The sequence below is a fragment of the Pituophis catenifer genome, unplaced genomic scaffold, assembly GCF_029215685.1.
Source record: "Pituophis catenifer annectens isolate HBS135680 unplaced genomic scaffold, rPitCat1.0.hap2 SCAF_4, whole genome shotgun sequence".
Classification (NCBI taxonomy): Eukaryota; Metazoa; Chordata; class Lepidosauria; order Squamata; family Colubridae; genus Pituophis; species Pituophis catenifer.
This window is the reverse complement of record NW_027256884.1, coordinates 93693810-93717139: the sequence shown is the minus strand read 5'-3', so window position 1 is coordinate 93717139 and position 23330 is coordinate 93693810. Positions and strand designations below refer to the sequence as shown.

At 33.6% G+C, this 23330-nt stretch overlaps 1 protein-coding gene across 5 annotated transcripts in view; it reads left to right on the top strand.

Annotated features, from left to right (window-relative positions):
* ARL13B (ARF like GTPase 13B) overlaps positions 1–20179 on the top strand; it is a 42145-nt gene extending 21966 nt beyond the window's left edge. For 4 of the 5 annotated variants that reach the window (XM_070943743.1, XM_070943740.1, XM_070943742.1 and 1 more), the window contains 7 exons: positions 3130–3235; positions 6013–6215; positions 8315–8429; positions 11983–12238; positions 12819–12935; positions 14133–14201; positions 18974–20179. In XM_070943743.1, coding sequence (XP_070799844.1) covers positions 3130–3235; positions 6013–6215; positions 8315–8429; positions 11983–12238; positions 12819–12935; positions 14133–14201; positions 18974–19050 — 943 coding nt within the window. In that variant the 3' untranslated portion in view covers positions 19051–20179. Of the gene's footprint in view, positions 1–3129; positions 3236–6012; positions 6216–8314; positions 8430–11982; positions 12239–12818; positions 12936–14132; positions 14202–15496; positions 15540–18973 lie in introns of all 5 variants that reach the window. The other variant, XM_070943744.1, reaches the window with a different exon arrangement.
* The last annotated feature ends 3151 nt before the right edge of the window (positions 20180–23330 follow it).

The window sequence follows — 23330 nt, the reverse complement described above, 5'->3', positions numbered from 1 at the left end:
TAACACTCTTAGAATCCTTTGTTATAGCTGAACCGAACTGCTGAGTTTCTATATTCAGTATTTTCATGCACAGCAGATGATGTCATTGTTAGCAAATGTACACATACACTCCCCTTTTCATGATTCCTGAAATAAAAATGCTGAAGTTCCTCAACTGCCTATTTAGACATTGTCTTAGTACAGGATTTTTTCTGTTTCTTTAATTCATTTTCAAACATGTGTAATAAGCATATTATTATTCCCAAATCAAAATGTGATTTATTTACACACACAGACACACACAATTGTTCATTTAGCGTTGTGTGTGATGTTGTTAACCTCACAACAAGATCTCTCTGTGGTCTATAAGAGTGTCACTCAATCCATTGTCTAGGCCACAAACTCTATTCTACCTTTATTTTTTAGTAACTCCATTTTAAAAAAGGAATTTGTGCGAAGGAAGAATGTATTTCCTGGCATGCTTTCAAAAGAAATACATTTAATGCATTAAATACTTTTTTAACAAATTAGCATTTCTGTATTAAAGCGATATATTTCTTCAAACATGTACAACAGAAATAAACTCGTACTTAGCAGAGGACAAATACTATTTTACACACATTAAATATTACATATTTTTAATTAAGATTATTTGGAATATGGTAAACAGAATACACTTACCTTCTTCCTTTTAAAAATCCTGTTTTTCAGTATCGTTCTGTACTTAAGGATAGGACACTTGGATTATCCATGTGTGCATACTTAATAGATCTGGAATGTGATTCCCGTTTTAAAAGTTTCTGCTTGCTTAATCTCTCTAGAACTTAATTACTTAGGAAGTGTGCCTTGAAAAACCATGGATCGGGAGAGTCTTAGTTGGTTATATTGCCCTGTAGTAGAAAAGCAAATTAGTTACTTTACTCCTAGAGAATCTGGTTCTGCCTGTTAGAGATACTGTACAACCTTTCTTCCAAGGCGGGCCATTTTATTCTAATGAGCCAATACCAGGAAGTGTTTTGTGTAACACTCTCCTTACTGTAATTTCCAGCTTACAGTGAAAATACCTGTTGCTTAATACTAGTGCTTTCTTAAAAATGAAGTCCCTGAACATCAAATACTTATAATGAAAACCTGGAAAACATTGAGGAAGGGAAGAATGTATTACCAAAAGTTTACTTATGTTTTATTAATGTTTTATTAGTAGTTGTTAACTTCTGTTTAGCTTTGTATTTTTATTCTTTTGCAATTTTGATATAAACTATCAAAGCATAAGCAATAAAAAAGGGTTTTTTTAAATGAAAGGAATATATTGTTAACAGAGAAAAGCTTCTTTGAAATTATTGCTGAGAATTGAAGAGAATTATGGACTTGGTCTATTTGCAAACTAAGTTTTACCCATTTTGCTAGCTGTTTGTATTTTCAAATTATTATTATATAGCTGAACCAATACATGACAACTGAAATCATTTTATTCATTCATCCAATATATAAAGTGGTAGTGGAGGGGAAGAGCAATTCTTATATGGTGTTGAACTCCATATATAAATTCCATTATTGAACCATTATTAAAATTAATGAGGAAATAAACAATTGCGAAAACCATTGAAGATAGTGGATTGTAATAAAGTGGACAAATCTATTTTGTTCCTCTCTCTCTCTTTCTCCTCCCTCCCTCTCTCTCTACTTCTCTCTCTCTACCTCTTTGACATTACACTTTCTGAATAATCTGAACTTGTACTCTCAGCCCATTACACTTCATAGAGTAATTATACAGATCAGCTGGGGGAAGAACAGTGCATACTCTACTTAGTTCCCTTGTATGATTCTGGTATAACAGATGCCCGGTGCCAAAATAAGTAAATTTGCAAACTTATGTTTAGGGAAAAATTTACAGAAAGCTGCCTCTCTTCTGTTGCTTATGTATCTCTAAGTATAATTTCACTTTTCTTATGCTTCTTGGTACTATTCTACATCATGGTATTCTCCATTTGTGGTCCAACGTATTTGGAAAAGCACTGAGTTGAGAAAGGCTATTTTAGAGAAACTTAACAAAATAAATGAAGTACAAGGAGAGCACTTTCTTTTTACTAAGCATGCTCTTGGTTCCAGATCAAAGGTTTTAATACAGTTCTTGTCAGTACTATTTATCTAGACATTTTCAACCTACAAGTGGGAAGAATGTTTGCCTAAATATACTGGTTTGTAGTTCATCTCTAAGAAATGAAAATACTTTTCTGAACTTTTTAATAACTTTGCTGTGACTAATGAAAATTGATATTTTTCCTTGGAAGAACAAAAAGAGGAAGATCGATTTTATCAACTACATTGTGTGTATGCTTTTCTATATTTTAAATCACATGTTTTTCAAACATATCTCCTCCGTTGAGTTACCAACCTGAGTATAAATAAGGGCAGCTTGGAACCATATCAAACAGGTAGATCACAAACCTGGAAAAGTCCATCCATTACAAGTAAACTTTACAGCTGCTTCTAAGAACAGTTTGGAAGTTTCAAACTTGCAAGAACAATCATTTATGGTTATTCTTTTGAATTTAACTTTTGATATCAAAATATCTAAACTTCTACCACAATCCTAAGGCTATTTATTTTGAAGTGAAGTGAACCCAGTGAAACTTTCTCCCATAAACTTTCTCCTATAAACCTCTCATAAGGTTGCTTTCTTACAACATAACATTGTAATCCTATTATCATTGTATGATCATCAGAGTCAGACTTAGGCATTTTCACATAAAACATTTTCAAATATATTTGCTTTTCAGAGGATCATTCTAAAAAGGGCAGCATTTTCAGGAGGTGTAGGTTGTAGAAAGTATAATAGGAAAATAAAGCTTTAACTGCCTTCTACCAAAAATTATTTAAGTTCAGTTCACCCAGGATGTGTTCGATCAAGATATAGGCTTTCTAACATTTTAAGAGTAATGAGAAAATAAATTAAACATTTGTATTTATTCCACTGAGAAGAAATGGTTAATAAATAGGCAACAGTAATATTTATGTTTGGCTATAGAACAATGTTTTGTGTCTTTCCTATTATTTGAATAGATTCTGCTTATCTATATTGATTTGCATTGACTTTTAACCATGGTAGGTAGCATTACCATATTTTTATTTGATCTTTTTTCCCCTTAGATTAGCAAATAAACAAGACAAAGAAGGTGCCTTGGCAGAAGCAGATGTGATTGAATATTTATCTCTTGAAAAGCTTGTCAATGAGCACAAATGCCTCTGTCAGATTGTAAGTGCATTTTAAATAAGATTAATTTCTTTAGACATGTTGCTTGGCAGAATTTTGAAATAAAATTATGCAATTCTATCACTTTATTTTTCTCTATATCATAGGCCTCTTTATGTCTGATTAGTGATGGCTATGAGAAAGATGATTTTGTTGCTTATTACCTGGATGATAAGCAAATGTCATTTCTCAGAAAAGTGCTTAATGGAATATCAGTCTCTGTAATATCAGTTTATTTTTTTTGAAAGCATTTAATTTCCTGATGAAGCATAATATTAAGGTACTACTATTTGTATTGTTGGTTCCTAAACTGAGAAGGCTAATCAGTTCAGTTTTTTTTAAATTGTCTGGTCTGTTATGGAACCACAGTTATCAAAAATTGCATGGAAATATCCATGTAGTCACCAGGAGCTACCAGGTTTCGGTTAACAGTTATATTTTCCACAATTCACTGATACAGGTAGTTCTCGACTTATGCGCACAATTGAGCACAATATTTATGTTCTAAGTGAGAAATTTGTTAAGTGGGTTTTGGCCCATTTTACGATTTTTCTTGTCACATTTATCAAGTGAATCACTGCAGTTGTTAAATTACTAACGTTGTTAAGTGAATTTGGTTTTCCCATTGACTTTGCTTGTCAGAAGGCCACAAAAGGTGATCACATGACCCTGGGATAATGCAACCATCATAAATATGAAGCTGTTGTCCAGCATCTGAATTTTGATCACATGACCATGGGGATGCTGCAATGGTCGTCGTAGGTATGAAAAATGGTCATAACTTACTTTTTTCAGTGCCATTGTAACTTCAGCCACTAAATGAACTGTTGTAAGTCAAGGACTACCTGTACAATGAAAACTTATACAATGACAGGGGAAGGAAGATTGTTCTTTACTGGCATGCCAACATTTTCCATACAAATGTTCCTTCCCCATATGAATGTTTTCTGTAAGCATCGAATATCATTTCTCTTGTGTTGAAATTATAGGTGTAGGGCTGCCAGGCACAACTGAATTTTAACAGTGCAAGCCCTCCCAAATATCCCTTGAACCTATGATTGGTTGCTCTTTTTTTCATATGGTATTCTTGAAAGATGCAGATGTCGATTATACTATTCTGTCAATAGTGGTATATGGGATTGATAGAATACAGTTATATTAATTGTTTTGTTGTTAATATTACTTTAATAATTTTATGCAAGAGTTTCTGAAAGTGGAGCAGGCTTTCTGAAAATAGAGCAGTATGTAAATTGAAGTATTAACTTGAGCTGCTTCAACAGTTGAAATAGCTAATATTTGAATGAATGAATGAATAATTAACAAATAAATTATAGATTGTGGTTATTTTCAAAATTTGTTTTATTACAGAATTGGGATTTGCAGATACATCCGGTTTAATAAATGATATTATAATTTGTTCTTGTTTCAGTTTATTTATGCAATTTAAAATATTCATTTCAGTTCTAAATATACGTTTTATTCAGTTAGATTAATATTAAAACTAAGTGAGTTATGGTGGCAGAAAGAATGCTGCTAAAAACCAAGGAAGAATCAGAATGCTCAAGAATACACTTAATACATTCTCTGTTTTTATTATTGTAAAGTACCAATGTTGCACTTTTGTTGAATCTGGCAGTAATGAAATACAATAGACAAAGCTTTTATATCTACTGGTATAGCTACAAATCTATCTATCTCTCTCTCTTCTCTCTCTCTCTCTCTCTCTTTCTCTCTCTCTCTCTCTCTCACTCACTCACTTTCTCTATGGAGGGAGGGAGTGGGAGAGAGAGAAAGAGAGAGAGATGGATGAAGGGATAGGGAGACTTATGGAGATAAAAAGTAGATACTCTAGCTCTGTGATGGTGAACATATGGCACACGTGCCACCTGTAGTGCACGGAACCATCTCTGCGAGCACACAAGCCGACACCCAGGTCAGCTCCACCGCGTGCTTCCCCCAGCTAGCTGACTTTCGGGTCTTGCCAGCTGATTTTTGGGATGCGTGAGGGGGATAGGGGTTGTGCATGCATGCGTGGGGATGGGGGGGTGCCCCCCCGCGCTCTACTTTTGGTCCCAGGAGGCTTCAGGGAGGCCTGCTACTACAAAAATGGTCGCGTGCACATGCATGGGGGGTGCACAAGGGGTTGCACGTGTGGGGGCAGGGCCTGTTGGTGGCGTTGCATTATGGGTGTGGGCACGCACATGCGCTGTCATGCACACACAACACATTTTTGGCACCCGAGGAAAAAAAGGTTCGCCATCACTGCTCTAGCTAGTTCAATGGATATAGGATGCTAAATATCTGCAGAAGTAGCCCAAGAAGGAATAGAATGAAATAACCAAAAGGAAGATTTTAAATTATTGTAGAAATGAAATAGAACAAAGTAACAAAGGTTTCAGAGATGGACTACTGCAGAGTGTAATGTTTTGTGGCAGAATATTTGTTTCATTCTTGGAAAATAAAATTTTGATTTAATCATTCTAGTTTTAAAAAGTTAGAATTTGAAGATAAGAAATTCTTGTGGGAATTTATTGGGAGCAGCAACAGTTTTTGAAAAGTAATTTTCAGAGCATATAGGGAAATCTGACTTTATATCCCTCTGGAAAGCTGGGTCTTAAGAGGTGAGATGGAATAATTGGAAGGATCAAAATATAAACAAGTTATTATTGACAAGTGTGCTGCACAATCATTTTCAGAAATTGTCAGTGAGTCCATAACATTGTTCAATTACATATTGCTGTAACAATATGAGATAGTGCTGATTTTTCCGTTGGTTATAGGAGCCTTGTTCTGCTATTGTGGGCTATGGAAGAAAAATTGACAAATCGATAAAGAAAGGTTTACTTTGGCTGTTACACACTATAGCAAAAGATTTTGATGCCTTATATGAAAGAATTCAGAAAGACATCACAGAGCAAAAAGCCATTGAAGAGCAAGAGAAACGAGACCGAGCAGAAAGAGTGAAGAAGATAAGGAAAGAAAGGTAGGTAGAGTAAGTCATCTTTGTGAAACATTTTATAGTACATTACAGATTGGATTTCAAGGTACTGTACAGCAAAGACCAGAATATGTAGATCTAACATGTAATACACTCAGTAACTGTGTTTTCATATCAGACATGACACATGATATGACATTGTCAAAGGTGTTAATAGTGATCATCTAAGAATGACATTTCCAGTCTGACCATTATTTATTCAAGACAAGCAATAAGGTCCAGAATCCTACTGGTGCTCATCGTATTTATTGAATTCTAAGACAGTTTTGTCCTTGGCTAGAAATTATGGGCTTTAACATTATACCTGGTGGATGCCTGGTTGGGGAAAATTCATTTAGATGCTCTGAAAGATTTGCAAAAGTGGGTAATACTTCAGACTGGTGGAACAGAAAAATGCATTTTCCCCTATAGTATAGCTATTGTAGTTAATCTTTATTAATATTTTCCCATTTTATGCTAACTTTGGGCAATATGTCTCAGATTCTGACAGAGTCCCAGATGCAGAATTTGTCATAATTTGATATTATATTTGAATTATAGCCAAAAAAGAAAGCAACTTATCATCCGTACATTCAACGTCTGATGGAAACAGTTACAAGTGTTTGTTTTTAACAATTTAATACATGTATTAACTTGTTCACTGAATATGGAATTTAAAAAAAAAGTAGGTCTGCCACTTCTAGTAAGGAGGAAAACTTAATACTTCTTTCTGGCCAGTGAGTGGAATTCTGCTCTCCCCCTCCCCATCCACTCTTTAGCTTTGCCTTTTATAAGGAAGTAGTGAGTTTCTTTATGCTCCATCTTAAAAGCCAAGAAAAACCAATAAAATAAAAAAACATAAAAATGTGGATATATAATTGAAAAGACTGCAAAAGAAGTATGAAATTATGTAGATGACTCTAGCATCTGACATCAGCTACTTACTATGCCAAAACAGGTTGATCTTTAAAAGACAGAATGAATGGCATTAGAGTCGGTCTGATATGGACCAGGCCAAGCTAGGGATACCTTAGCAGTTTCTCTCTAAGGAACATCTAATAAACATAGGCAACTGTGGTGATCTTGACCTCTCACAGACACTCTATGATAATAGCAATGGCAGACAGACCTGACAACAGTCAGCACCATCAGCAGCCCTCTGACAGCTAGCATACATAGAGGCTGATAAAAGCACAGAAGTGTTCAAATCTTCCAGCTGCAGACCAAAACTAAGTATAACAAATCTGCCCATTGCTAGAATGGTGGTAAGAGAACCAAATGTCGTCAGAATTGGCAGTATGTGAGAAGACGCATATTCCATAACAGAGGAGTAAGTAGGACATGAATCATAACAATGGTTTTCAGTTCTAACCAAACAAGAATAGATAAAATGGCTTAAAATCTCAGAATGCAAAATTGGACCACTTTTATCATTCAGATAAATGGAATCTGATAGGGATTTCTTAGTGACTCTTCACTATATTTTAAGTTTTCTTTTAGCTAACTAGAAAAATAGTGAGATATGCTTTTAGCCAGCATACCAAATTATGGTGGAAATATACCTTATTCCTGAAAAGAACACTCACTAACTTCAACATTTTAAAACCTGTAATCATTTAATTATTTATTTTACATTTACCAAATATGTAGAATTGATAATTCCTTGGTATTTCTATCTTTTCAGTTATACAGAAATTCATATAATAAAATTTAAAAGTATACAAATTCAAGTCAAACTTAATCAGGCAAATAATGCATACTTTTATTATCTTGGTATAGGAAATCTATTTGGCTTATAACCATTTATTTCGGTTGAATTCAGTTTTGATTTTAACCCTTTGCTTTAAGAGCAGAACAGAATATATATTTCAGTAAATTAATGAAAGGTAGGTTATTCTAGTAGAAGAATTGTAAACAAGGTTTCACATTGATTGACTTTAGGTCAGTTCTTTCAACTTCATATCCATCTTTTACAAGTTCATCAATAACACTTTACTGCATTTTGATGTAATGCATATGAACTGTTTTCAAAGTTTGTAATATTCTAAGAATTTTTAATTTTAGTTGATTCAAAATATCTTTTTTTTCTTTAAAAAAATCATCAGAGAACAGAAAGAGAAAGAAGAAAATGAACGAGAAGGAAGGAGCATTTTGGATGAAGAAGACACTGAGCTTGTAACTGGAAACCCATTTCAGCCTATATCAACTGTAATCACTAAGGTATTGGAGCAATCACCCATGGAAAACATTTGTAACAAATCAGTTCATTGTTCATGAGTGCTTAAGTCAGTATTGTATTTTTGAAACAAATTCAAATCCTTTTTTGGCCCTTTTTTCCTTTTCTCTGTGTTATCTGGTTATTTATTTATTTTTCCTTTGCTTTCTATTTTATTTTTCTTGTTCCTCTTACCTTTGTTATTAATAACTATGTTTGCTTCTCTACCAGCCCCTTTTGCTTGATTGATAACTAATTATGATGTATTGGGAAATTTGATCCCATTGCTATATAACAGAGTATTTTTGATAAATCTCTATTAAAATTTCTTTTGAGATCCTTCTTATCTGACTATACCAAAGTAATTTGTATTTTTCCAAAACACAGGAGAACTTGTGTTCCTGTTCTGGGGATGCATCATGTAAGATAAGGCTGTGCTATGTTAGGTTGCTACTTAAATCTAGAAGACCAGAGGGATTTATTTCAGTCCAATGTTAGGACTATTCCTTCTACCTTTGATAGGTCATAGAGATTAAGAGCCATTAAACTTTTCTGAGCTTCTCTTATGCAGGTTCAGGCCATAAACTTTGTCAGATGTGTAATTGTTTTATATTTCAATAATGGCTTTCTGTTGTCTTTTCTAATACTGGCCTCCTCTAATTGTTTTCTCTGTAAGTTTTTACGCTTCCTTTTATTTTGGCTTCTTGTTTCCACAGCCTTTTTTCAACAACTACCTACTTTTTCTATGCTTCCTTAATTCTGTAGGTAGCCAAATAATGTTCAGCCTTCTCTGAACATTAGGTGGTATTTTTTATCTGGGTTGGATAGGATTGGTAAGAACTATTCTAACACTGCATACTGAATATGCATATCTAATATGCATGTTTTGTTACACTGTATCAGTGTAATGTCACTTTTCCTTTATTTTAGTCTTATAGTTGTGTAAGTTCTTTGGACGTTTCCTATAAAGCTGGATTCTAACCCAGCTGCCAATTCCTGCTTGGGCTTTATAAATGTTCTCTATCATGTATTCTAAAAACTCGTCTATATTTTTCCTTTTGTTAATTCTGGGATTTTAATATTTTGATACCTTTATTATGAGATGAGGAAGAAGATCTTATTAGGAAGAAGATCTTATTCCCATTCCTGGAGTAGTTATAGCCATAGTTATGTACTACTATTATTTCTTTCAGTTACCCCAAATGAATCCGTCTTTCTGATTATTCCTGCTCTAGTCTGTCTTGTCTCTTTTTTTGTCCAATGTCTGTCCTATTCTTGGTCCTTTGACCTAACATAAATACTCCCCCACCCCCAAGTGGGGAATTTCCCTCATAACAGGGAAATTCTCACCACTCTCAGTGCCTTCCATATTTTCAGTGGTTTCTTGTTTCTGTGCTGCTACCAGATATGAACAGATGTGTTTGGTCCCAGATACTATTGAGGAAAGATTAAATACTTAACTAATTTTTGTAGTGGCAAGGCCAATTTTTAAAATTTATTTCATCAAATTACTTTTATTTTACATTAACCGCTGCCTGCTATATGTGTACCCATTTCTGTCTTTTCCTAAGGATCTCTTGCCTGGAAGCAAAAGACATTTCATTTATGAAAGGATGCCAGATGTTCAAGTTGACTTTAGAAAAAAAAAACCTAAGTGAAATAAGTCATTATTGCTAATTCATGCTGGATAATTAAGAAAGCCAAAGAACACCAAAAAAAACCCACATAAATATATTTTTCATTGATTATATAAAGGCTTTTGATTGTATTGATCACTTCAAGCCGTGGAATGTGTTTATAAAAATAGGAACACCAGAACATTTTATTTTCTTGATGTAAAATTTATGAAAGGGTCAGAAAGCAACATGGCAAAGCAGATTGGTTCCAGGCTGTCAAAGGAGTGAGAAAAGCATGTATGCTTTTCCTTTTAATAAATCAGTGTATATGCAGAGTTTATATTAAGACAAACTGGATTTGAAAAATATGAGTGTGTTTTTAAAACTGACTGAAGAAACATCAATAATCTATCAATCTATGCAATCTAATGGCACTATTCTGATAGCTGAAAATACAACTATACATAGCATAAAATAATTAAACTATGAACAGTAAAGGAGTCAATAGTCAAGAAATATGCCACAGACTAACACTTGGTAGAGTAGCATCGAAAGCCTTGGAAAATATATTTAGATGCCAGGATCTGCTTATAATACAACAATCAGAATGGTAGAGGCATTGGGGTTTTTTTTCCCCCTTGTGCCATTGTGTGGAAGTTAAAGTTGGACTTTGAAAAAAATCAGAAGAGAAAGTATTGCTGTTTTTCAACTTTAATATTGGGAACGATTTCTTACAATGTAATGGATAGCCATGAAACCAAACAAATGGATAATAGAATAGAAGAGTTTCTCATTTAAAGCAAAAATGTTCAGACTCAAATTACTGTGTTTCCTCGAAAATAAGATCCTGTCTTACATTTTTTTGAACCCTGAAATAAGCGCTTGGCGTTATTGCCATGCACTCAAAAGCCCGATTGAGCTTATTATCAGGGGATGTCTTATTTTGGGGAAAACAGGGTATAATACTTTGGCCACTTCATGCAAATGAGCTACTTCTCTGGAGATGTCTATAATGCTGGAAACGGTGAAAGGAAAGAGAAGGGGACCGTCAGCAGTAAGGTGGTTGAACTCAATTTCAGCAGTGTGGGCAGAACATGGTTGAAAGACTTGAAGGATCAGATTAGAGACAGTTCTCTTGGAGAAAATCTATTTATGTGATTGTGAAGAGTCAATACAAACTTGATGACACATAATCAATCAAACGATAGCAATTTTAAAAGATACCAAATTTTATAATCGGTGTCTTTTTAATTAATTTCTTGGAATAATAGTTCAGAATATGAAAAAAAGCTGCCATGATATCAGAATCAGTATAAGTAATTTAAGGCTTAGTATTCTCCACATGGGAAAAAAGCTTTACTTAATATTTTAAATTCATTATCCATAGCAATATGTCAATAAAATTGCATAGAAATCCATAGGCTCATGTAAAGTACTGAACTAAGGTTATTGAGAATATTTGCACAGTAAAAATTCAAATACTTGAAATTCAAAGTAATTAAAATGTAAAGTTATATAAGCAGTTTTCTTAGGAGAGCTGAATATTAATTAGAGGTTCCATTATATGAAATTGAAGATTATTTTATATTATTGATGATTTGTTATCCAGTAGGAAAGGCTAGTATAAAGACACAAATATAGATCTTAAGCTGGCTGTGATTTTTGTGTTTGTATGTGTGTTTGTTGCACTATCTGCAAAGTTATTGTGGAAAACACCAAAGCATCTTAAGAATCTGAGAGGGCAGTTAGAAAAAAACTTGATTTAGTGCCTGGTGTAAATCCATAATAATGTATAAAAAACAGTTTTGTAAATTTAATATATGAAATGTATTTCAGTCATTCTTTTAAAGTATCCTCTGATTTGTTGTTGACATTAACTTCTCCCCAACTAACATTTGAAATGCTGCTATAATGAATGGCATTTTCTTCTGTATTTTGTTAGAATGAAAAGAAAATTGAAAAAGAGAAGAAGAGGCAAAGGGAAGAGAATGAAAAGATTGCTATTGCCTTGAAACCTAAAACAAATCAGGAGATAATAGATGTTCAGAGTCTGAACAGTGAACAATCCAACGAACAGAGACTGATAGAAAACTATAAATCTGCACTAACACAACAAATGGAACACGAAGATGAGAATGACCAGCAGATCTCAGAAAGTCTTGACTCTGGTGATAATCCAACTTTGAATCCAGGAACAGGTAGACTTGTAAGAATTTGTAAATGCTGTGTTACCAGCCAATTTCTCTTAGATCTTAGCATACACTCCTGATTTCTCATAATAATTTAGTAAGAACTGATGAATTACCTTTTCATTTACTCTGAAAAAAAAACCCAGAAAATTATTTAGTATCCTTTCACATTTTTTGATTCAAAGAATCTTGAGCAAGAAAGACTGAATTTATTTATTGAGGTTTGCAGAAGATAAAATACCTCATATGATTCCTGTTAGCTTTTCAAAAGTTTATTTCAACATTTGAACTTGGAGAGAGAGGAAAATATAGCTACTAGGCAACCTTTTTACAAAAGACTAATGAGCTGCCAAGCAATTGATAGATTTCTTTTATTAGGTGACAAACTTAAATTCTTATAGTCTTTCATGAATATATAATCTTAACTGAACATTATGTCTACATAATTAAGAACCGTGTGTTTATTACTAAATAAAGTTGTGTTACACTCTGATTAAAATCTGTCTTTATCTATGTAAGCACAGATGTTTTCTAATTGCAGTTCAAATTCTTTATGTAACATCAATGGTTTTATTTATATTTGATTTAGAAAACAGTAAAAAGAAAGCAAAGAAACTAAAATTAAAAAGAAATCATCGAGTTGAACCAGTCAATACAGAAGAAATTGTTTCCCCACTTCCTACTCCAATTGCAACTCATACACCAGGTGAGTACAATGTGCATCAGTATTTAAAAGTTGAGTTCTTGAACAGGGGTCTCCAATCTTGGCAACTTTACGACTTGTGGACTTCAACTCCCAGAATTCCTCAGCCAGCCTGCACTGGCTGAGGAATTCTGGGAGTTGAAGTCCACAGGTCGTAAATTTGCCAAGGTTGGAGAGCCCTGGTCTTCAACACATGAATAACACAACCTCACATGAAATATTTCAAAAGAAAAGATATGTAGATTAAATATATGGCACTGTTAAATGATCTTGGGAATATAAAGGAGGCAGCAAGAGAACTAAGGAGCGGTAAGGGTAATGTAGAAGAAAGTCCAGCCGAAAAGAAAAGCATGAGAAAGAGATTTAGAGTAACTCTGCCGTAATTATACTAGGTATAACTTGTGTGGGAAAGTTATTTTTATGGTTCATGATTCTGTTATATTACCCAAGTCACAATAAAGATCTTTCCAGCTCACAAACTTACAAACTCATAAAACAAGAACCATGTGAATTTATGGAAACATATTTATTGCTAATAGAATAATATTACAGAATCTTGAGAGCTTACTAAATAATTCTCCCACATAACATACATTGTTAAGGCAGCTTTACTCTGAGTCTTTTTGTCATGCTTTCCTCTATTTCCTGGACTCTTATCTGTTAGAAGTGACACTGTTTATTTTCTGCTTTGTTCTGTGGTACCCTTGTGCTCCCAAGGTCTTAAATATTCCATCCCAGAAATTTACGTGGCAAGTGAAAAAAAGCTTGGCTGTATAAAAAGGAATAATGCCTTCTTCCTCAATTGAATTAGAGAGAGAAAGAGCACAACAAAATAAAACTTACTTTTATTGGAAACTAAATATATTTTTGTCTCATTTTGGGTTTTTTTTTTGGGGGGGGGGAACGGGGTTGTGAAAAATAGTCTTCTATAAAGACCTTTATAGAATATTGCTTTATTTGTTTGCTTATTAAATGTTATGCCTTTATCTGCATCCAAGGAATAAATTTTCAATATCAGTCTTAATCCTATGCAAATTAACTTCTACCCCGATATGTCTACCATGCTCATCAGTAGTAAACCAGTAGTTCTGGTTTTATTAGTAGCTTGAGATTTTCTCCGTGTGCATGGATGAATATTTGCTGAATCAGCATTGTTTAGTTATATAATTGCTGTTTGGGTTTTGTTTGTTTTTTTGGCAGTTGGATGGGAAACACCAAAAGTTAACAGAATTCGAAAACTTGAGCCCCTTGGTGAAACTCATCATAATGGTAATTTCAGAGGAATAGTCCTCGGCAACATATATTTTATTTTGCATATTGGCTTATTTCTTTCATTTTGACTAATTTGGCGCTTCTTTAAGAACAATCCATAATTTTCACTCCTTGTTTTTCTCTTCAAACTATATGTAAATGGCATTTAGTTAATAATTTTATTTCGTTCTCTTTGCTTCAGGACAAATCTGTTGCTTATTGAGGGGATCATGTAATTATTTGTATATTGCTCAGAGGGGAAAAAAATAGAACATATTAAAGTGTAAAGGACCATATCCATTCTTAACTATTCACCCAAAGAAGGTCTGCTATGAATTGCTATAATTAGATTTTAAGAAATATTGAAATAGGAGAAAAATATCTTCTGAGCAGACAAGCATTCACACAAACTTCATTCTTTCTCTTCTCAACACCTATAAATATTGAACCTTAAACATAGATTAATCACGTGCTAAATTCTATAAGGGGCAGCAGAAGAGGGAGGCAGAATTGTTATGAGTTAATTAGGCAGGAAGACACTGTGTGCCTAACTTATGGTTACTTATCTGACTAGAAACCATTTGTAAGTACAGTGCAGTTTTTATTAGCATATGGTTTTCTAAAAAATATAATTTTGCTGTTAATTTTATTAATAGCATGTGAAAGGTTGAAAGTATTTGTATCATTTTATGTAAAAACTTGAAAAACCAATTGGAAGTATTTTCTGTTTTGACAAGATGGCATTCTTCAGTGATAGAATGTATGTCTTATATGTATAGTTAGTGTTCAACCTCAGGACCTCTAAAATGATCTTGAGCAATAAAAAGACTAATGCTTGGCGTGCTGGTTTGACCTGCTTCTCAGAGCATGTAATATTAAACTAGATCAAGGTTATCCAACTTTCTCTAGCTATGGGCTATATTTTACCTTTGAATAGAATACCTAAGGCCATATTTTTTTTAAAAAAAGGGCACTGTTAGACAAAAACTAAATTTTATTTCATCTATGGTTAAAAGCATTTAAAATTAGTTAATTGCAGTTTATATGGCGAGCCCCACATATTTAATTCCCCCCCCTTCTTTCACATTAAAATTTATGAAGTAGCAACTTTTGAAAGAGTTGTAAAATGATAACTAAGATGTTCAAGGTTTACTTGCAGCACTGTGGTCTCAGAATTTACTTCTCTAGATTAGAAATATGTATGGAAAATTTATATGTGCATAAATCTATATTTTGTACATAAATTGATTTCCTTTGTAATAGACAACCGTATAATTTTCAATAGTTGTTTAATATCCATATTTCTTTTTAAGGAGTATAAAGAAAAGAAAATGAGAGAAAGGACAGAAAAAAGAGGTAGGGAGGAGAAGGGCCATGTTTTTGGATTATAATCTTTTTGGCCTATCAGCCTGATTGTATCTGGAGTTAAAGTTGTCATTCCTTGGACAATATTTTTGTTAAAAAATGGGATAGAATTATTCTTATGCAAGAAATACTTCTGATTGCAAGTTATAAATCAAGTTTGTGAAGCTGTACAGATGAGATATTTCCTATAAGCTTTGATTTTCAGCTCGCCCAAAGTATATAATTACTTACAATTTTGCATGTACTTCTTTCAATCCTTGTCAATATTTCACTTGAAAACATGACAACTTTGATTTGAGATGTTGAAAGAGATACATCACTTGAGTAGGAGCCTTGGTAGTACAGTGGTCTAAAGCACCCTGTTATTAAGACCAGCTGCCAGCAATTACTGCAGGTTCGAATCTCGCCAGGCTCAAGGTTGACTCAGCCTTCCATCCTTTCTAAGGTAGGTAAATTGAGGATCCAGTTGTGGGGGCAATAAGCTGACTTTGTATAAATATACAAAAGGATGAAGGCTATTGCTTAGCACATTGTAAGCCGCCCTGAGTCTCCGGAGAAAGGCGGCATATAAATCAAATTTTTTAAAAAAGTATTATTTACTCTGGATTTATTGGGAGTATTACATACCACTGACTCCAGTTTTAGAAGCTGTGAATAATTACTAGAATTTTAGATTTCTAGCTTCTTATAATTGGACTTTTCTATATTTTAGGCCTTAAAAAACACAAATATCCACCAAATTTTATTCTTCCTTGTTTAGTATTTTGTTATAGTTTTATTCTCTCTGTTGATTTTAAATAAAATGGTATTTAGGTTTAGATCAGCTACTAAGTGACTCTGCATTTCTTGACTAAGAGATCAATTTTAGTCATCAATCTTTAGAAAAAGGAAAGGTAGTTGGAAAATTCTAATCATGGTGGGCAAAAGGAACAGGGCAGGAAACTATAGTGGGGAAGGAGCACAATGACCCTTACCTCCAGAATCTTAAATATCAGAGAAAATTTAGGAACAGAATAGAGAAGCCACAATTCCAAACTGTAGAATTATTAGATACAGATAGTCCTGCCTTAAAAAATGCAACTTTATCACTAAGTAGTGTGATTGTTAAATGAAACATCATGAGTGCACCTGACTTATGACATTAGCTCTACTGCAGTCATTAAGCAGATCACTCATGGTTAAATGTGGTGTCACATGATTGCGACTTGCTAACTTTGCTTGTCAGAAGCTGGCTGTGATGGTCACAGTGGTGATCTTATGACCATGAGACACTGCAACAATCATAGACCTGTGCCACTGGCAAAGCCCATCAGTTTGACTGCAGATACGCCATGACAGCCATAAGTTCCAATCGTATGTGTCAGCTTTGAAAAAGGCAAGATTTGTGCTAGCGATCATTACCATAGAAAAGAGACTGAAAATGAAATTGAAAACATTGTCATTCCTTTATAGTAATTTGGTATATTAGCATCTGGAATACTGTGGACAATTTGTTGGCACATTTTTAAAAAGACTATAATATTTCTGGGAAAAGTGAAGAATACAGAAATCAAAACTACTAGGGTCTTGAATGCCTTACCTTATGAGAAAGTCTAGAACACCTTTAACTTAGAAAAAGTGACGGGACAAAGTTAACAGTTGAGGCATATAATATCATGCATGGTATGGAGAAAGTGAAGGAAGTTTTTCTCCTTTTATTAAAACCCTAAGCCAAGGAGTCATACTGTGAACCTGACTGAAGGTTTTAGAAAAAGCACTTCTATACACAACAATCAATTTTTGGAATTCAGTATTGCAAGTTGTGATGTCCAGTAATTTGGGTGGCTTTTAAAGGGAGTGGATACAATCATGAAGGACAATTCCATTAAGGGCCATTAGCTCTGAAGACTAAATATTATCTCTCAGCTGGCGGTGCATGCCTTCAAATACAAGTTGCAGAAGAACATCAGCAGGATGATTTAATGTCTCTACCTCCTGCTTCTGTACACTGCAGGAGTATAGGTTGGCAAAATACTGGACTAAGATAGACTTGGGTCTGATTCAGCAGTTCTCTTCTGTAAAAAGGATCTTGTTATCTTAGAATATTATTGTAAGGATTTGTAACCAAATTAATTGTATTATATAATCCAACTCTACACTTGAAGTATTTTTGATTTGTAGAAAATATATAGGAAATACATACTTAACATTCTGTTAATGCCATACAAAATAAATAAAAACATATCTTAATATCTTGCAACAGATTGAAATTTCATAGGTTTTCTCTGTTGTAGAGTTTAAACAGTTTTAACAGATAACATTAATTATCAATTTACATCTGGAGAGGAAGGAGGAGTTTTGATAAACTAAAGCAAAATATGATGTTTCAATAGGTATGATTTAAAAATCTATAGTCAACACAACTAAAAGAAAAAAAAATCCTAAAAACTGGGAATATAACCAATGCAACGTCCTGTTCTGCCTTCTCTGAATGCCTCCACTGTCTTTCTATAGCTTTATAATTTTGCATATTCTAAGCTTGCCTGATGAATTCTGTCTTTTAATTCTTTTTTTTTAAATGGATGCTTCTGTTCTAACATGGTTTAATAATTTGACACTTGCCTTGTTTTCCTTTTTGAAATTCTGCTTACATTAAAAAAAAAATGCATTTGTCATAAAAATCCTCGGATATTTGGTTTTGCTACTGAGTGCAATCTGCTGTTCACATCTCCAAATCACTAAGGTTTATATCTACTTTAAATCTTCAATGTTGGTTGCTTCTGATTTAGAATTAGTTGGGAAAATAGGGAAAAAGATGCTTCTTATAGAAATGATTGTCCAAAATTATTCCTTTTGTTTTCTATATTCTGACTGATTTGATCAATATATTATTTATGAAACATAGGGTGGGTTGAGAGTGGCAGTAACAGGGATTTTTGAGATAATTATATATAATAAAGAATACTAGCCATCTGGTGTCAGTTAATTTAGATTGTTATGTCTAACTAAACATAACATTATTACTATGTTTAACTAAAAATTCCTTTATGTTTTAACATTATTAATTTGTACCAGTTGGAAAAAGTTCCTCCATATTTGTTTTTATGTCTAGGATAGAGTAGTTGTGGGCTGAGTATTTGTAATTCTAAAATTGTTTCGAATGTGTTTCTCTTTTTACAAGTCATTCTGAAAGTAAAAGTTATAGCCAGAAGGAATGACAAAAATGTAAAAGAAAGATTGTGAAACCGATAAACATGTATAACAAACTTGTATCTTTCAGTATATAAATTTTGCACAAGATAGAATTATCAGATGAAAGCTAAAGATTTTTGTATGCATATTAAATAAGCAGAGAATTCCATGTCCTTTTTTCTGTTCAATTCACAATAGTTGGATAAGAGGTATATTGTCTGTTAATTGGATTTCTTTTCTAATTTGTGCTTTAGATTTCTATGGAAAGCCATTGCCGCCACTTGCTATACATCAAAGACCCAACAGCGATATGCATGGTGTCATTTCTTAACTTGCAGTCATTTTGTAGCTTTCAAGAGGAATCTAAAATAACATTACATTAGACATTGCTTTCTTTTTTGAAGAGATACCTGGTATTCTTACAAGTTGCTGGGCAAGGGCATCACAGTTACATTGGGTTCCTGGTAAGGATGTTTCTTCTAAATGTTAACAATCCTGCTTCCTCAATTTACCAGCTGCTCTTCAAAGTTGATATGGAACAAGGAAACTCATACAAGCAGAATTCTTACAAAAGAAATGACAACAAGATATTTATTTCCCTTGCTGGAAACAAGACCAAACTCAACTTGATTATGCACATACATGCTTTCAGTTTGGCTAAATATTTTTCTATATTCAACACTTCAAGATTTTTTTAAAAAGTACACACATGTTCAAATGGGAAAAATATGAACATTTAAACAATTTGATATATTTTTATAGTATTTTATTTGTTTTTAAGAAATTATTTGATCAGCAGAACTATTTTGACATACTAAAATGCCTACCTATATTCATAAGTATCTACTACATTTTTTTTTGGAAAAGCAATATACTTGTGTGTGATTTGCTTCACAGTTTGCCTATTTGTTAATTATGTCGTTTTATCTTGTTCTTGGTCCACCAGAAAGAAATGTGTGTTGGAAAGAAACTGTATTCATGTTTTCCTTGATGGGAAACAGCACTTCTGAGGTTAATTGAGACCATTAATTTTGTGTTCTTGGAGCTAGAGGGAGAGGGAACCTTTTGACTTTCCAAAGGATAGAAAGAAATGGCCTTCAATAGAGTATTCATGGCCACTTCTCTTGCAGTACTTGTTTCATCTTGGGGAACATGTGAACATATGGATTGGGGAACCAGGCTATGGGTCACTTTAAAATAAGTAGAAGTAGAATGTAGAATTGAGTTATACCTCCTTATACCAAATGTAACAAATGTATCTTCTCCCAGGCTTATGGGACAAGCTTAGCTGTTTTAAAGAGTAATAGGTGGATGCAAAGTTCATGTTCCTTCACAACCCAAGCCTTGGCTTTGAATTCAAATTACTCCATAACCTTTATTTTATTCACGCAGACACATTTCTCCATTACGTTGGGGTTTCATATATGCTGAAATAAATGACAATGTTTATTTTAAAAAGGTATCTTTCTCCCCTGAAGATTTTTTTATTGCTTCAGTTGTTAATAATTGCAAATACTATTCTAACAATGAACATTTTTAAAAATATGTAAATGCCTTTCTTTAAAAAAACATTACAATCCAATTTTTACTTCCTTTTTCTTCATTGCATATTAGAGGTAAATGATCAAAATTTGCATATGATCAGAGGTTTCTCTGTATGCTCAGATAGTGAAAGTAATTGAATGGCTTACAAATATCATAAAGCCTTAATACTAAACTGAAAAATCTGTGAATGTAATGAGGGTTGGAAATTCTCACCTTCCAGCAATATCTTATTCAGAAGCTTCTGTTTCTTTGCAGTTTAAAGTAATGCTTTTGTTCTGCTTCATAACAGTAACGCCCATGTAACAGTAACAGTCATGAAACTGATCAATTTTAATCCTTTCATACATGATCTGTATCTATCCTAAAGTCATATAAAAATAGTCTCATAAACATAGTCAGTTGCAAGCTGAATGAGCTTGGTGTTGTAAGATTACTTTCTGGCTAATGTAAAAGATGGTGCATAATTCATGGTACATAATTGTTTCCATATATATGGAATTCCTGAATTTTTAGATTACAAAAATTGAAGTTTGTTTTTCATTTCCCTTTTAGTTAAGGACTGTCCTAGTTTCTTGAAGCTCAAAAACATTTTTTCCTCTCTCAAGGCTTATGCAATAGGACTTCCTCCTTACCCATGCTGTATTTTTCCCTGCCTCCAGTCCTCAAAATCTGTTTCAAATAGAAGATTTTCTGTCTGGAGAACATATTGAGGGCAACTCATGGGAAGTTGCAAGTCATAGGAAGAATTATTTACCTTCTATTTTATTAGTGGAAATAGATTCAATAATGAAGCATATTCATGGGATTTTTATTGTTACCAGATGCATAAGTACTAGGAACGTGTTTTTAACATGTTGACTTTTGTTTTGTTTATTTATTGAATAGTACATTTAATGTTTTTATGTCTGAAATAAAGATACACAGAAATGTGATTTAATATTTCATAGTACAATTAACTTTATCTGGAACACAGTTTTTATTTTTTTTTAATTGTAAGTTTCATTAATGACTTGCTAAAGAATCCAGTTGAAGTATGATAGATTTTCAAATTTCCCCAACGCATTTGAGCACAAGGTTGGATGGAGTAAGGCTTCTGTTTCAGAAATTATTTTAAATACTTTGGCTCTTGTGTGAGCCACTTCTCCATTATTCATTTTACCAACCATTTCCATTCGATCCTGGAGGAAAAAAACAGTGCTTTAAAGGGTTGAGACTGTGAAAAGGCGAAACAATTTTAAGGAATCAGTTCATTGAAGTTAATGTATTTTAAAGCAGCTACTACTTTTTCCAGGCTTGCCCAGCCCTAATGTAGAGCAAGAGTTAGTAACTTGGAGTCTTAACAGCTTTTGGACTCCAGCATCTTAACACCCACAAAGCAGCAGGTTGCTTATCTCTGCTATAGAGTCTGGATGTAGCATACCTTATTGTTACTTAGCAAAATGTATCCGTTTGAAAAACTGCAAACCTGCTTCTTTGGATAAATGGCAGACACGGCAGATGTACAACTCACAAATCAGCTAGTTGGGATTCATCCAGTTCACTACTTTGTCTAAGTGCTACTTCAATTGCCTCACCTATGCTAGGCATTTTAAAATGGAGAGGGAGATCTTGGTATCATCCATGTATTTTTGGCATCTCAGCCTACATCAGCCTACCAGCAGTTTAATGTAGACGTTAAAGAGCATAGGAGATAAAATGGAGCAATGAAGGAATTCATAGCCATAAAAATGAATATAATGCATAGATCTTCGTGATTCTGATTTTTACATAGTATTCACATGAACCTATCATCAAATCAGACATCTGCATTCACTGAGCCATTACAGTTATATAGTCCCAGCTAGTTTTGATGCTACCTGAACAAAAAGCCCTGGACTGAAATGGATCATGGATTCCAATGAAATTTCCATTCAAATGAAACCACAATCACATGTAATTAATCTGCATAAAATTAACCATAAAATAAATCTTAGAATCCAGTTTTACAACTGGTTGTCCTATGATTTGCTTCAAGAAATCCTTTGGAGGTCATTTCCATAGGTTCATTTTTGTAAGTCTCTGGTATTCCACATCTTTTTTTTTTTTTAATATACTTTATTGATTTTAAAATTTTTAAAAAACATCAGATCTCTGTTGACATCTGAGGTGTCGTGTAATTACATATTTACATTATATACATTATATACATATCAAATACATTTGAATCTACCATTATTGAAAATAGACGTAACCTTACAATCTCATTCTATACGCGCACTCCTCTGGTATTCCACATCTTATCCCATTCCTTAAGCAGTTTGGGCATTTCTCCAAATGGAGAATTACTGACCAACTGACAAAATCAGTGATCAAATTATAAACATTTGCTATTAATGTCACCCAAAAAATGTACATTTTAGATGGGATCCATCTAACATTTTCAAATTGCACATAACACCTATCTGTGACCAATGAACGATTTCTGATACCCTCATGATGCAAACATGTAAAACTCAGGTTTGGACCCTATCAAGTTTTTTCACTGGGTCTATCTGAATTCATTGTTTCAAAATGGCATAAAAAATGCAGACCCAAGACACTGATCACTCTGCTTTTAAGATTCAGAAACAATTATTAGGAGCCAATGAGGAGTAGTGAAGCACCAGGGGAATCCAGGGTCTGTCTCCCTTCAATTAGAGAAGCCCACTAGTACCATTGGGTCAGCCTACGTTGCAGGGTGGTTGTGAGGGAAAACGGGAGTACAATGTAATTTACCCTCAACTTCAAAACAAAAAGCAGAAGATAAATGTACTACTTTTCTGGACTGTCCTCTTAATAGAAATTAAGGGACCCTTGGTTTTTCAATAAAGCATCAATTATGTTTGGGGGAAAAAATACCGGCAAGCAAAAATCAGATTCAAGTAGATCCTGTTTTTAGAAGCTAGCTTTTCATTTATTTATATAGCGCACTCCCGACCCCCAAGGAGTTTTTAAAAAATGAAGAACTAGCTACGTTCCAGCCCCACATTCTATCCAGCCTAGTCTGATGCTGCTGCTGTGCTACGAGTCGTTGTCAGCTCCTGCCCG